Below are 14,703 nucleotides of genomic sequence, written 5' to 3' on the forward strand. Positions count from 1 at the left end.
GACTTACATTTCAGTCGTCTGGTGAAGAAATTAAAACAGATGACTTACATGTAAGTCGTCCAAATATTCCCGCCTAAAATTTTTTAAAAAAATTATTTTTCCGCTTAAATAATTTAAACCAGACGACTTACTTGTAAGTCGTCTGGAAAGTCTTCTATTTTAGTTTCCCGCTAAAAATATTTAATTTCCCGCTAAAAATATTAAACGCTTCTGGACGACTTACATGTAAGTCGTCTGTTTTAATTTCTTCACCAGACAACTGAAATGTAAGTCGTCCAGGAAGTCGTCTGAGTAAAAAATATTTAATCTAATTGGATTTTTTGTCTCCCTATATAAAGAAAAATTTACACATTCTCTCTCCTCCTCTCAAATGGCTGCAACAAAAATGTAATGTTCATCATTCTAAAACTCTCCAACCTCTCTCTAATCTCTTTGACTTGAAAACACCAAACTTTATATGAATTTTTCAGTTTTGTCTCATGTATTTCTTACTAATCTATCTGTTTTACAGGTTTTTAATCAAATGGTACTCATCTTCCATTAATTTAAAGGTAGATCTATTAATTTTAGATATGTATTTTTGTGTGTTCTATAAATGTAGATTTATCTAATCTTCCACTCATTTTCTCTATTTTTAAGTCATTTGAACGTTTTTGGATATGCAGGTTTTTCAGATCTGGAAGACTTCTTGGACGACTTACCTGTTAGTCGTCTGGAAGTCGTCTGGAAGTCGTCTGGACTTCTTGGAAGTCTTCTGACAAAGTCTTCTGGACTTCCAGGAAGTCGTCTGGACTTCCAGGAAGTCGTCTGGACTTTCAGGAAGTCGTCTGGACTTCCAGGAAGTCGTCTGAACTTCATGGAAGTCTTCTGACGAAGTCTCCCTTTCATAATAGATCTGAGCGTTTTGGTAAGTTCTTATGTCTGATTTTTCTTCATTTGGGAACTTCTTGTTGTATAAAATTCTTACTTTTTTCCCAAACTAAAACTCTCCAAACCCACTCTAATCTCTTTGACTTGAAAACACCAAACTTTATATGAATTTTCCAGTTTTGTCTCATGTCTTTCTTACTAATCTATCTTTTTTGCAGGTTTTTAATTAGATGGTACTCATCTTCCACTAATTTAAAGGTAGATCTATTATTTTTAGATATGTATTTTTGTGTGTTCTGTAAAGGTAGATTTATCTAATCTTTCACTCATTTTTTCTGTTTTTAAGCCATTTGAACGTTTTTGAATATGCAGGTTTTTCAGATCTGGATTTAATATGCATGTTTTTCAGATCTGGAAGACTTCTGGGACAACTTACCTGTTAGTCGTCTGGAAATCGTCTGGAAGTCGTCTGGACTTCTTGGAAGTCTTCTGACAAAGTCGTCTGGACTTCCTGTAAAGTCGTCTGGACTTCCTGTAAAGTCGTCTGGACTTCCTGTAAAGTAGTCTGGAAGTCGTCTGAACTTCCTAAAAGTCTTCTGACAAAGTCGTCTGAACTTCTTGGAAGTCGTCTGGACTTCTTAGAAGTCATCTGGACTTCTTAAAAGTCGTGTGGTCTTGTCTACTCAAGTGGAATCCAAGCTTGTCTTTGTAGAGGAATGATCTATAATAGTTTTGTTTGTGGTCTGTTTTGTGAATTGCATGTCTACTCTTTTAGTTGTGAATTTTTTGTAAAATCAGTAATAATGTTTTCCAAGATGTATTAAATGTGCTAACAATGTGTTTACACATTTACAAATCAATGAAATAATAGACTTCAGTAGTTTTTTTCTTATCTTTGGATCTCTCATATGCAATAATAAACTCCAATGGCCTTTTTCTCATCTTAATAAACAAGAATGTTGGTAGCTTTATATTGATACAATATTTTAAGAAGTATTTTAACCCTTCTTCCAACTCATAACAATAGTCATCATTATTGTCTATAACAATAATACTTAAGAGATGGAAACAAACAATAGTAACTAGTCAAAGCATATCATATTTTATTATAAGTTTGCGTTGAAAAACTTAGTCAAATTTAGTAAAACTAAGGGAGAGAACATATTTTGTAAATATGAATTTTACATATCTTGAAGTTACTTATCACTCTTAAAAATACAAGTTATTCAAAAACTAACGTAGAAGACTTAAAAACTAGCGGAGAAGACGCGGACGACTTCAATCTAAGTTGTCCAGACGACTAAATTATACGTCGTCTGGTCAACACAGAGGTTATTTTTGCAATTGACTTTGAAATCTGTTATTTCGGACGACTGAAAAATAAGTCGTCTACTATTGTTTGGCTAAAAAAAAACTCCAAAAAAGCTAGACGACTTACATTTCAGTCGTCATAGGTTAGTTTTGCATTTGACTGGATAATTTCAGAAGTTTGACTTTTCTGGACGACTTACATTTCAGTCGTCTAGTGAAAATTAAAATAATAATATTTTTTTAAAAGTAGACGACTTACAGTTAAGTCGTCATAGGTTAGTTTTGCAATTGAAAAAAAAAACTTCAAGATTTAATTATATACAGACGACTTATAATTCAGTCGTCCACGAGACGACTGAAATGTAAGTCGTCCAGGATTTACGAGGTTTGACCAGAATCTCAGAAAAAAATCCTGGACGACTTACAAGTAAGTCGTCTCGTGGACGACTGAAGTATAAGTCGTCTGTGTATAATTAAATTTTGAAGTTTTTTTTTTCAATTGCAAAACTAACCTATGACGACTTAACTGTAAGTCGTCTACTTTTAAAAAAATATTATTATTTTAATTTTCGCCAGACGACTGAAATGTAAGTCGTCTGGGGAAGTCAAACTTCTGAAATTATCCAGTCAAATGCAAAACTAACCTATGACGACTGAAATGTAAGTCGTCTAGGTTCTTTGGAAATTTTTTTGAAACCAAACAAAAACAGACGACTTAACTTTCAGTCGTCTCAGGTTACAGATTTCAAAGTCAATTGCAAAAATAACCTCTGCGTTGACCAGACGACTTCCAGGTAAGTTGTCTACAGCCAGACGACTTTCCAAGTAAGTCGTCTGACGAACAGATCTGGAAAAAAACTCGATGTCATACCTTAAATTGGTGAGATAAGTTCCTTAGCATACATAAGGCTTCTCCAAGCACACAGAATCACAAACGAAAGTAACCCACCCAGAATCGTTAGCTTCTATGACTCTATGAACCATAAAAAAATTTAGAATCAAAATCTTGGATTTTTTTAGCTCATTGTGGAGAGAAAGTGAGAGATATGTTGTGTTTAGTTCACAAGAATGGAAAAAGAAGAAGGGTAAATCGATTTTGGGAGCATTAAGAGCTTAAAATTGGTTGTTCATGGTGGTTGTGGTATTGATGACAATGGCAATCTTGTAATTACTTGAAGATGATGAGGGTGAGAGAGTAAAAATGTCATTTTCGAAAAAAAAAGAAAAAAAAAATTGATGGCATTTTCGTAAATTATATGAACTTGTGGGGTGAATAGGGCAAAACCAATTTTCAAAAAAAAAAAAGGTTAGTTTTGTGTTTGACTTTAAGTTATAGGTCAATTCTGCAAAAAGTTCATATTTTTCCTATCCAATTTAATACATCAACTAATTATTTTGTTCATTCTAATACACTAAAACTATGAACAATTTTTATACTCAAACTATGCTCAATTTTTATACTCAAACTATTTTTATTTTATTGATCAGTTTCAAACAAAATAAAAAACTGCCAAATTCACAAACAAATCTTTTTAAAATCTAATTTAGTTTTAAATTTTAAAAATAAAATACCTAAATTTTGGAACAATAATTTAATTTTAGTAATAACTAATTTATTATGAAAAAATAAATTATTATTAAGTTTCAGCAAATAAATTAAACTTGGTAATGACATATGGATTGTGAATGCTTAACTTGTTCGTGTTTCTTGTGGTTTCAAATTCATTTATCTTATTTATGTTCTGAAGATGTCAGGATCTAAAGAGGATCATGCATCCCACATGGCAAAGTTCTCTCTTTGGCTTCATCCACTGTTTATTCTCTAAGATCTCAAGATCTTAATGTTAACAATATTGCTCAGATTTGGATGCCAAAGAGGATGATGAAGCATACAAAATGAGACATTTAAGTATGGTCTTCATTGGGCACTATGATATTTTCTAGTTTGTCTTCATGTTTTTCTTTTGGTGATTGATAATATTATTCGTTCATTTTACTTTACAGAATATCTGGAAAATCTACAATTTTGGGATATGCAATAGATGCATGTGTATGATAAGATAAAGAAGCCGAAGAAAATAACGTAGAAGTCAGTGAGTGTTCTTGATCGGTACAACAATGAATGGTTTTTGTTTTGTAGTTTCGCTTTTTAAAAGTTTGTTTTGTGTATATCCAGGCATTTGACATATATAATGGATACAATTGGTTCTGATATAGTCTAAAATAATTTAATCATTTTATCGTTTAATATAGTCTTCTTTATTTTTGTGTACTAGTTTTGTTATAATGTTTTTGTGCTAGCCTTGTCCTTAATACAATTTATTACAATCAAGATTTCAGTTTCTTGAACAACTCCACCTTTCTAAATTTTCATCACCTAATAGGATGCATGCAGTAAAAACCTAAGTCAAATAAAATCTAGCTAGAAACAACTCAGGTAACAAGAACATAGCCAATTTAGATAACATTCAAAGAACTCTTCAGAATATCTTAAAGAGAAATCATCTTGTATCAAGCAAACATTAAAGGTCAAAAATACAATGAATATTACGGAGCAACCTATTAAAAAAAAACTTCTTCCTAAGCGACAAGTGAAGGAGAGGTTTTGTTTTCTAGTTTCTTTATTTTTAACGTTTACTTTCTTTTTAGATGCGAATGTTAAGATTTATACCAATTTTCTGAGTTCATATTATCATGGAAAACCACATATTACATAGATAAAGAAAGTACTTAAGGAAGATAAGAGGACATAATCAAAAAGTAAAGCTGCAACAAAGAAAAATAGTCTTCGGCTCGAGAAGGAAGTGAAAGGAGGCGATCTCGCAATGATCGATCAACTCCCGCAATGACCGCAACTTTGGATGATGATGCTTGCCTGAAGATACAATTGATTTTCTCACGTTATAAGTTGTACACTATCACCTGCATCAAGAGTTTTAGGACAGTTCAAGTGCCCTTATAAGAGACTTAGAGATGTGAAGGAGTCCAATGTTGTGGGAAGCATCCAACCAGAGAAACGAGTCCACACAGACTTAGAGAACTCACAGGTGAAGAATAGATGCTCATGGGCCCTGTTCGGGAACGCGCTAGGCGCTAGTCGGACGGTTGTGTTGGGCCTAACGCCTAAAGAGAAAATCGGGGATTAATCGAAAATTACGCAAGGCGGAATTTTTAAATTGTTTACTATGTTATAAAACATGTTAATCTTTAATTGTGTATAACATTAATACATTTTCATGTTTAAGATTGTATAAAACACACAAATAGAATATATAAATTTAATATAGTGTAATTTTCATCAAAATTATGAATATAAATGATATTTATAAAATTTTAGATCAAATAAATAAATAAAAATATTATTAAAATTTTTTAAAAAATAGATTAGGCGGCTAGGCGGTCATTTAGGCGGTCTTGGCGGAGAAAATTGGATATCCGAATTTTTAAACCGATTTGGCATAAATCAGAGCGGAAGAGTGACACGTAGCGCCCAGGCGGCTGATTTTTAGAACAGTGCTCATGGGTCTCCAAGCCATTAGGGAATAGAGGGCTCATGGGTCTCCAAGCCATTAGGGAATAGAGTGCACGAGGACGGTACATCCATTCCTCAGACACTACAACCAATTAACATTCCTCAAATAGAGTATTTAAAATAGGATTTTTTTTTTCTTTCTTCTTTTTCTTTTTTTTTGGTCAAAAGGATTTTTTTTTCTTTCTCCCCTTACTTCTATTATATTTTTGGGTCTTGGATTAGGGGTGTTAAAATTCCCCATATTAATTGAAATTGGCCCAATTCCAAACTGGATTACATCTGAAAGCCCATAAGACTCTTAAAGACGAGCGTTACCATAAGTGTGAAAGAGTTAATATTTGTGGATTGATGGAAATGACGTAACTATCCTTGACCGTAAAAATGCAAGGAAAAAAAGGAGATCTTTTTCAGTGGGGTCCACTGCCGTTGTGTCCCCCAAAAGCGAGATTGCATGACCCAACTGATCTCTGATAATATACAGATTTAATAATATTAATTGTTTCATATTAATTAATACACCCTAACCTCATCAAACTGAATTAAAAGCAAACGTAAAAGCTTCCTTCTTTTCCTTGAAATTTAAGTTCAAAATGTTGAAATGATCTTGGAAGGTGTAAAGCAGAAACTTCTGAAAAATATAGTTTGTGGTATTTAGGGTTTCCAAGGAAGACCAAGAAGAAGAAGATCAACAACGCATAACTCTGCTGGTAATTAGAGCTTTTCATTCTCAAATACATGTGTGCTAAGTTTAAGATTGAGTCAAAACAAAAGAAAATATGAGAGAAAAGAAGATATATATCAAACATCAAAGTTTAGCATAAAACAATACCTAAAAGGAATTAGTTTGAGATTAGGTTTGGAGGTTATGCACATTATCTTTCTATTTATAGTCTGTGTTTAATGATCATTTATAAATCCATTGGCTGTGTCTTGATGGTTACGGTAGTGAGCAATAACATTTTTGTAGTTTTTTTTTTTTGCTTGTTTCAGAAATAATCGGTAGAGAATGTACGAGGATAGTTCTTGTTTTGATCCTAATCCAACGGTGGAAGCAACCGTCGACAACAACGGCGGCTACTATGACTCAACCACGGCGACAGAAACAGATTTTACGGTAAGTCAACAGTTCCAACCACCGGTCATGATCTCCGGGAGCACAATAAACACCTTCAGCGACGAGCTTAAGCTCCCAACAATGGATGAGTTCTCTGTCTTCCCACCTGTTGTCTCTTTCCCAAACTCAGATAGTCAGAACCAAATCAGCAATGACAACAACAACCATCTGATCCGACAGATGATACACGACTCAAACTGGGCTGCTTCTGTAGACAACTATGGATTCTTCATGAACACTTCAGATCAAAACACAACAACAACTCCAACTCCTGATCTTCTCAGCCTCTTGCATTTGCCTAAATGCTCAGTTCCATTACCAAGCTCAAACCTATCGGATATAATGCCTGGTTCTTGCATCTCATACGACCCGCTCTTCCACTTAAACCTTCCTCCACAGCCTCCATTGATCCTTACTGCTGATGACTACTCAGGGTTCTTTCTAGGAACCGATACCAATACTACTAATACTCAAAGAGATCAGCACAATGTTGGTGATGAGAACAACAATGATCAGTTTGATAGTGGAATCATTGAGTTTAGCAAAAACATTAGGCGTAAAAGAAGAGGAAAGCAAAAGAACAAGCCTTTCACGACAGAGCGTGAGCGAAGATGTCACTTGAATGAGCGGTACGAGGCCTTGAAACTGCTCATTCCTAACCCTAGCAAGGTTGGTTATATTGTTTGTTTTATGAAAATTATTATATATATTTCATTCGTCTTTGCTGAATTCATATAATATGTACATGTAATTAGGGAGATAGAGCATCCATTCTTCAAGATGGAATTGATTACATTAACGAGTTGCGCAGAAGAGTGAGCGAGCTTAAATTTTTGGTTGAGAGGAAAAGATGTGGTGGGAGACACCAGAACAATAATGAAGTGGAGAACAATAATAACTTAGATGATCTTAATATTGTCGATGATGATGATGAAAACATGGAGAAGAAGACTGAGAGTGATGTAATAGACCAGTGTTCAAGCAACAACACACTGAGGTGTTCATGGCTGCAAAGGAAATCAAAACTGACAGAAGTTGATGTTAGGATTGTTGATGATGAAGTAACAATCAAAGTTGTTCAGAAAAGGAAGATTAATTGTTTGTTGGTTGTCACCAAAGTGATTGATCATCTACATCTCGATCTTCACCATGTCTCTGGAGGACAGATTGGTGAGCATTATAGTTTCTTGCTTAACACTAAGGTAAGTGATCAATGAATCTAATACAAATCTTGATTTGAATTTATAATAAGTTGGCTATGAGTTTTGGTAACGATAATTGAATAAAATGCAGATAAATGAAGGATCAACAATATATGCAAGCGCAATAGCAAACAAAGTTATTGAAGTTGTTGATCAACACAACATGGCTGCTCTTCCCATCAACAACTACTAATTATTAGGCTAACTTTATATATTTCTAACTTTTGTATTCTATGTTTAGTCATTTTCAGGACTAAATAAAATCTTTTTTGGAGCTAGATTATGTTATTTAGTTTGGATATTTTATGCTAAAACAAAGACACATGCAATGCAAGCACCATACTCTCCTAATCTCCTAAGCCATTCTAATGATCTTATTAATGGAAAAGAAACTTTTAACAACAAAAAAGAATTATCTACAAAAAGAAATATTGATGGTGGAACATATATAATCACTTATTCTTCATAGTTTATAGGTAATCAAAAAGCCTCGATATTGTAACACTATGATCAGGTTTAGGCAGATGTTATGTTCATGGAGGATATCTTGGTGAGCATTACGTTTCTTACTCAAAACCAAGGTCAGTGATCAATCACTACATGTTTATATTCCAATCTGAATTATGGATTTATATATATATTGGATTATAATGATTGAATAAAATGCAGATATATGAAGGATCAGCAATATATGCAAATAGCACACAAAGTGATTGAAATTGTGGATGAACGCTGCGTGGCTTCTCTTTTCGTCAATAATTAGGCTTCACTTGTCCATTTTTGGCGTTTTTCTAATCCTAGTTTACTTTAATTGCAAGACTAAGAACATGTGCAACGGGAATCCTTAGTCTAGAGATCTTATAAAAAAAAAATTAAAATTCGGTGGGTCCCACTGTTTTGTTAAGAGCCGTCTTCTATAAGAGTCAATTTTAGAAGGATTTTTGTACTGTTTGTGGGTTCCACCGACACGTGGCGGTCCGCGATTGGTGTGCCTTTTAATTTTTTTTTTTTGGCAGACAAAAATAAAAATAAAATAAAATAAGAACCCTATTTCTAGATCCACAGTTGAACATGCTCTAAGGGTCTGACTGGTGTAACCACAGCGGTTGCGGGAGTTTGCGGGTGGTTGCGGTTTTACGAGATTTGTACAACTGATACTACGTTTAGAAATTGATGCGTTTCAGGCATACTTATGACTCGTTAACCACCAAATACAATAACAGGTAAATAATAAATTAACGATATTTACATTTTATATAATTATAAAAATATCAAACATCATAATATTATAATAAATATAAAAATTATATTATAAAATTATATTTTTAAATTTTTAAAAATTGTTGAAAATATTTTTATTTTAAGAATTTATAATATAAACTAAAATATAATATATATATATATATATATATATATTTTAGTATTTCTATTATTTCAATTTAATTTTTTTTTAATTTATTTTTGTATTTATTTTGTCTTGAAAAAAGAAAAAAAAATATTTTACCCTCCCGCAACCGCAAACGCTAGCTGGAACCAACTTTTAAATTTAAGAGATTCAGAGCGATTTGAAACAGTTTAGAGCGGTTTGAGTGATTGTTGCAAAACACCAACAACCGGTACAAATCGCAAAGTTAAAGCTGCGTTTGCCGGTGGTAGCGGAGAAACCGGTCATACCATATGATTAAATAAAACTTGGTTTGGAGTCAAATTCAGGTTATGATCCGGCTAAAACTTTCTTTCGGGGCTACAAAATGTCAGATCCATCATATCTTCCTTACGTCCATATTATGTAGGAGATTCAGATAATGATGTGGTAACTTTTCAACGTCGATCACATGCAAATGATATCTTTGGATATTGTAACAATACGACATTCTCCATGTAAATCATTTTGATTACTGGAAAAAGGAATGACCTAAACTTCATTATTGATGATGAAATATAATCATGCCTGTTCCATATAGTTTATATAACCAAATTTAGCGTTAGATAATCCCAAAATCTAGAATTTTTCTCATCCTCGTCAGGTGACGGGTTACATTGCTTAAGCCAGGTTTTGGGACGACAAGTTCTGGTTCAGATCATATTTTATATTTTCAGAAAAGTGAGGTCCAGTCCTGTTATATTCTACAAAAACATCTCTAATAGTTAATTGTTAAAAACTCAAAATTGAGATGTTTGAATGCTTTAATTAAGTCTTTATATCCAATCTCTTTCCGAAACATTTGGTTATGGATGGATCAAACATGCACATTATTTTACCACCCGCATAACCTTTTACCATTTCTATTTTAAATAAAAGTGGTTTAGCTTTAAAATAGATCATAACGACATTAATTTTAAAGTTGGTAATTTTAACAGTTAACTTCAAATTTAGTGAATCAATAAAAGGCTATATCTTCATTTGGACACAAACGTATGTAAAATTTTGGATTTTTGAAGATTATAAATATATGTCTAAATTTTATAAATCATAATTCACATAAAAATGTTAAAAACTAAACTTTCTGTAGAAATTGAATTTAATTCAACAAAAATTAATCAAAGTTTGTATAAGATGGATATGACAGACAGAAATAGCATTGTATGAGAGAGGTAGGTGACCAAGAATTTCCCAGTTGGTGTAATATTACGATAATATCCCTAAACAGAAGTATATTATTATCTCATTGTGGGACCTACACCTACACCTACACCTACACCTACATATCTTCAAACAACCTCACTTTCTTTGCTATAAACATACATATCGCATGACCTAACTGCAAGAAGATACTTATTCTACTTTGATTGATCTAAAACTAGCTTTGTAGGGCTAATGTTTACTCAGTAAATCTGATGTTCTTCCAAAATAGTTAACAACAGAAGACTAATTTTTCCAAAGCGTATATTCATTGTCATATAATGCGTAGTTTAAGTTTCATAATCTTCCCTTTCTATATTGAAAATGTTTGGCATTTGCTGTAAGAACAAGTTTTGGAATTTTTAGCGGTTAGTTGGTGTGAGACTTCTGCCACAGGGGTAGGTAGCACATGGGACCCACAATCCTCAGTGAGGAGCATATCGCTTTGTAACGACCGAAACACCCTTAAGTGTTGCAAAGACCTGAGAGACTTGGAAAGGGACACATCTTCTGGACTTTTTGTAACAGACCTTCATGTTTGGCCACAGTGAGAAAGAGAAATCACATGCTCCAACTAAAACAACCCTCAAAGAACAATATTTCACGTATTAAATGCCAACTTTTATCAGTGTTAAAAATAAAAGTAAATTCTTACTTGTTACAATTATTAATTTTTTGGTCGAAAACTTGTTACAATTACTGAAGTGTTTTACACACAAAAATTGTCCCAGATTGAAAACAAAAAACAAAGAATATTCTCAAGTCCAATAATAAAAAATAAAAAAAATCATCTTTTGTGTACCCTTTGTTTTTATTGTTTGTCTCAGTCCGCAAATGTCCGTATATTTGAAACACAGTGTGAGACTTGTTTCTGAAATTTCCTTCTTCTCCTGAAAATTGTGAAGATATCCAGAAGAACTAATCCTTGCGAGGTTCGAAACTTTGAACTCACGTTACTCTGTATCCTTTCTCTTCCTCTGTTTGTTGTCAAACTCAAACGCTAAAACCCATTTCTTTAACTTTTAATTCAAAGAACTTTTTTTTTCAAAGGAGCAATTGTTTTCCTCAAGAGAATAAAAAAAAAGGGTTTTGTTTCTAAGATTGTAAAAAGAGCGAACTTGTTTGAAATTAGGTTCCAAGTTCCAATCTTTTTCTAAAAATGGTTGAATCATGTTACTGTTGATTTTGCAGGTGTTCAAGAATCATATTGACTCCTTCAAACCATCTTCATGGAAGGTCACTGATTTTTTTTCAATCTGCTCTCTTTCTTTTGTTGTGTTCTTGGAAAGTCTAAATTGTGTTTTTTTTTAAAAAAACGCAGAAGAAAGAGGAAGCATTTACGAGGAGATGCCTTGTTTCGATGCCAACACTCCGGCATCAGTCACGGCGGAGAGCAGCTTCTCTCAAGTCCAACCACCGCAAATTCTGGTAGCCGGAAGCACAAGCAACAGCAACTGCAGTCTTGATGTGGAAGAGTTCCATCTCAGCCCACAAGACTGTCCTCAAGCCTCTTCAACACCACTTCAATTTCACATCAGCCCTCTTCCTCCCCCTCCTCGTGATAACACTCAATTCAATCTGATTCACCAGATGTCTCATAATCAACAACAACAACAACACTCTAACTGGGGCAATGGGTATCAAGATTTCAACAACATGTGTCCTAACTCCACAACAACTCCTGACTTGCTTAGTCTCTTACACTTGCCTAGATGCTCCCTTCCTCTTCCCAACTCATCGATCTCCTTCTCTGACATCATGTCTTCTTCCTCTGCTGCTGCTGTCATGTACGACCCTCTCTTCCATCTCAACTTCCCTCTTCAGAGTCGAGACAACAACCAGCTACCAAATGGTTCTTGTTTACTAGGAGTTGAAGAACAGATTCAGATGGATGCTAACGGAGGAGGGATCAACATGATGTATTACGAACCAGAACACAACAATAATACTGGGTTTGAGAGTGGAGCTTTCGAGTTTGGTAATGGTGGTAATAACCGTAGAGGAAGAGGTTCGGGAAAGTCAAGAACTTTCCCTACAGAACGTGAGAGAAGAGTTCACTTCAATGATCGCTTCTTTGACCTCAAGAACCTCATTCCAAATCCCACAAAGGTTTAGCTTTACTTTACTTTCCATCATGACTAGGCTTTGGCATTTAGGATATCGGTTCTATTTGTTTTGGTTTTCGGTTTTCATTTTTTCGGATCAAGAAATATAGGATATAATTAGGAATTTCGGTTTAGTTATTTTGATTTTTGGTTTGTTTCGGAGAACAAAGTTGGAAACCAGCTAATATCCGAGATAATTTTGGGTTTTATTTGGTTATGGTTCGGTTTTGAACTTTCGGTTAATTAGAATTAAGAAGTCAGAAATTCAAAATTTTATATAAATCAGAAAATTTGGATTGAAATATTTAGGTATTTCGTTTCTTTTCGAATAATTTGGTTTATAAATAATATTTTAAAAATATTTGATTATTTTAAAACTAAATATAGTTAATATTTATAAGTATATAAACTATATATAGAAATTCAGATATCTATTATGCTCTCAGTTCCTGTTCGGTTTCGATTTTTTTGATTCTAGAGATATAGGATCTTCTCTGGTAATTGATAGGATCTAAACCGGAACCAAACCTTGTTTTTCGGTTCGTTTTGGTTTGGTTCTAGATACATGTGCCTATGACTATGAGAGACATTGTTGTTTATGTCACAGAGTGATAGAGCATCAATCGTTGGAGAGGCAATAGATTACATCAAAGAGCTTTTAAGGACAATAGAGGAATTTAAGATGCTTGTGGAGAAGAAAAAGTTTGGGAAGTTCAGGAGCAAGAAGAAACCTAAAACTTGTGGAGAAGAAGACCTAGAACAAGAACAAGAAGGAGACAATGTGAGTTACAGACCACAGAGTGAAGTAGACCAATCTTGTTTCAACATGAAGAACAAAAACAAGTCACTGAGATGTTCTTGGCTGAAGAGGAAGTCGAAAGTCACTGAGGTTGATGTACGCATCATAGATGATGAAGTGACCATCAAGGTTGTTCAGAAGAAGAAGATTAACTGTTTGTTGTTTACGACTAAAGTTCTTGATCAGCTTAAGCTAGATCTTCACCATGTTGCAGGAGGACAGATTGGTGAGCACTACAGCTTCTTGTTCAACACTAAGGTAGTGAAAAATCTCAGTGCTTTGGTAATGTTTCAACGTTAAACAGATTAAACTAATTTTTTGATTTGGGGCAGATTTGTGAAGAATCTTGTGTGTATGCGAGTGGAATTGCAGACACAGTGATGGAAGTTGTGGAGAAACAGTACATGGAAGCGGTTCCTACCAACGGCTACTGAGAGACAAACAGTGGTGTCTGATTGCCTTTTAATCACTGTGTTTACTTACATCCTAATGACTGATTAGGTTTTAATCACTTTGGTAATTTTCCAGTTATATTAGCTTTTTATCTGGATTTTGTCTAACTCTATTATCTTTCTAGCTTTATGGATTTCGTTTTTTCACCATTTAATCTGTCCTGAGTTTATTTGGTATAATATTGAAACTCTTAATCCTGGAAAATTGCACAATTAAAACTCAAATGAAACTGAATTATGTTCAAACATTGTGATAGTTTGTTGATTAGTTAGAGCATCTTTATCCTCACCTCTTAAGTGGGTTCTTAAGAGGTGGATTCCACAATTTTGTTAAAAGCTACCTATTCATTCTCTTCTGCCAGAGGCGAGTTTACTGAAATTCTTGTACTGTTCGCGGGCTCCACTGACACATGGTGGCCTGCGATAGGTTCGTTTTTAATTTTTTTTTAAATCAGACAAAAAAAAAGAGTTAATCATGCTCTTAAACATAATCTTCAAAACTTGAAAAAAAAGTTGGATGATGTATCTCAAATTTGGTAATAAGTGTCTTTAGGAGTAAAGTTGTGTACTGGGCTTTTGTATCTTGTAAGTTGCAACTCATAAACTCAGACTGGACCGGTGAACCAAGATGTTTAAATTGCGGTTCAACTTCATCGGACCGGGTCAAACCGGATTCACTTATTTGAAATTTTTGA

At 33.9% G+C, this 14,703-nt stretch overlaps 2 protein-coding genes across 2 annotated transcripts; both read left to right on the forward strand.

The window, feature by feature from the left end:
* Nucleotides 1-6,213: 6,213 nt before the first annotated feature.
* LOC106395838 (transcription factor bHLH91) lies at nucleotides 6,214-8,307 on the forward strand. The gene is made up of 4 exons (XM_022702288.2): nucleotides 6,214-6,420; nucleotides 6,704-7,496; nucleotides 7,583-8,029; nucleotides 8,121-8,307. Exons 2-4 carry the CDS (start codon nucleotides 6,720-6,722, stop codon nucleotides 8,220-8,222), a joined length of 1,326 nt encoding a protein of 441 aa, XP_022558009.1. The 5' UTR covers nucleotides 6,214-6,420; nucleotides 6,704-6,719; the 3' UTR covers nucleotides 8,223-8,307.
* Nucleotides 8,308-11,326: 3,019 nt separating this feature from the next.
* Nucleotides 11,327-14,158, forward strand: LOC106395228 (transcription factor bHLH10-like). Its single transcript, XM_048754018.1, has 5 exons — nucleotides 11,327-11,584; nucleotides 11,844-11,888; nucleotides 11,974-12,761; nucleotides 13,365-13,814; nucleotides 13,889-14,158. Exons 2-5 carry the CDS (start codon nucleotides 11,882-11,884, stop codon nucleotides 13,988-13,990), a joined length of 1,347 nt encoding a protein of 448 aa, XP_048609975.1. The 5' UTR covers nucleotides 11,327-11,584; nucleotides 11,844-11,881; the 3' UTR covers nucleotides 13,991-14,158.
* Nucleotides 14,159-14,703: the final 545 nt, after the last annotated feature.

Source organism: Brassica napus, chromosome C4 (genome assembly GCF_020379485.1).
Source record: "Brassica napus cultivar Da-Ae chromosome C4, Da-Ae, whole genome shotgun sequence".
Taxonomy (NCBI): Eukaryota; Viridiplantae; Streptophyta; class Magnoliopsida; order Brassicales; family Brassicaceae; genus Brassica; species Brassica napus.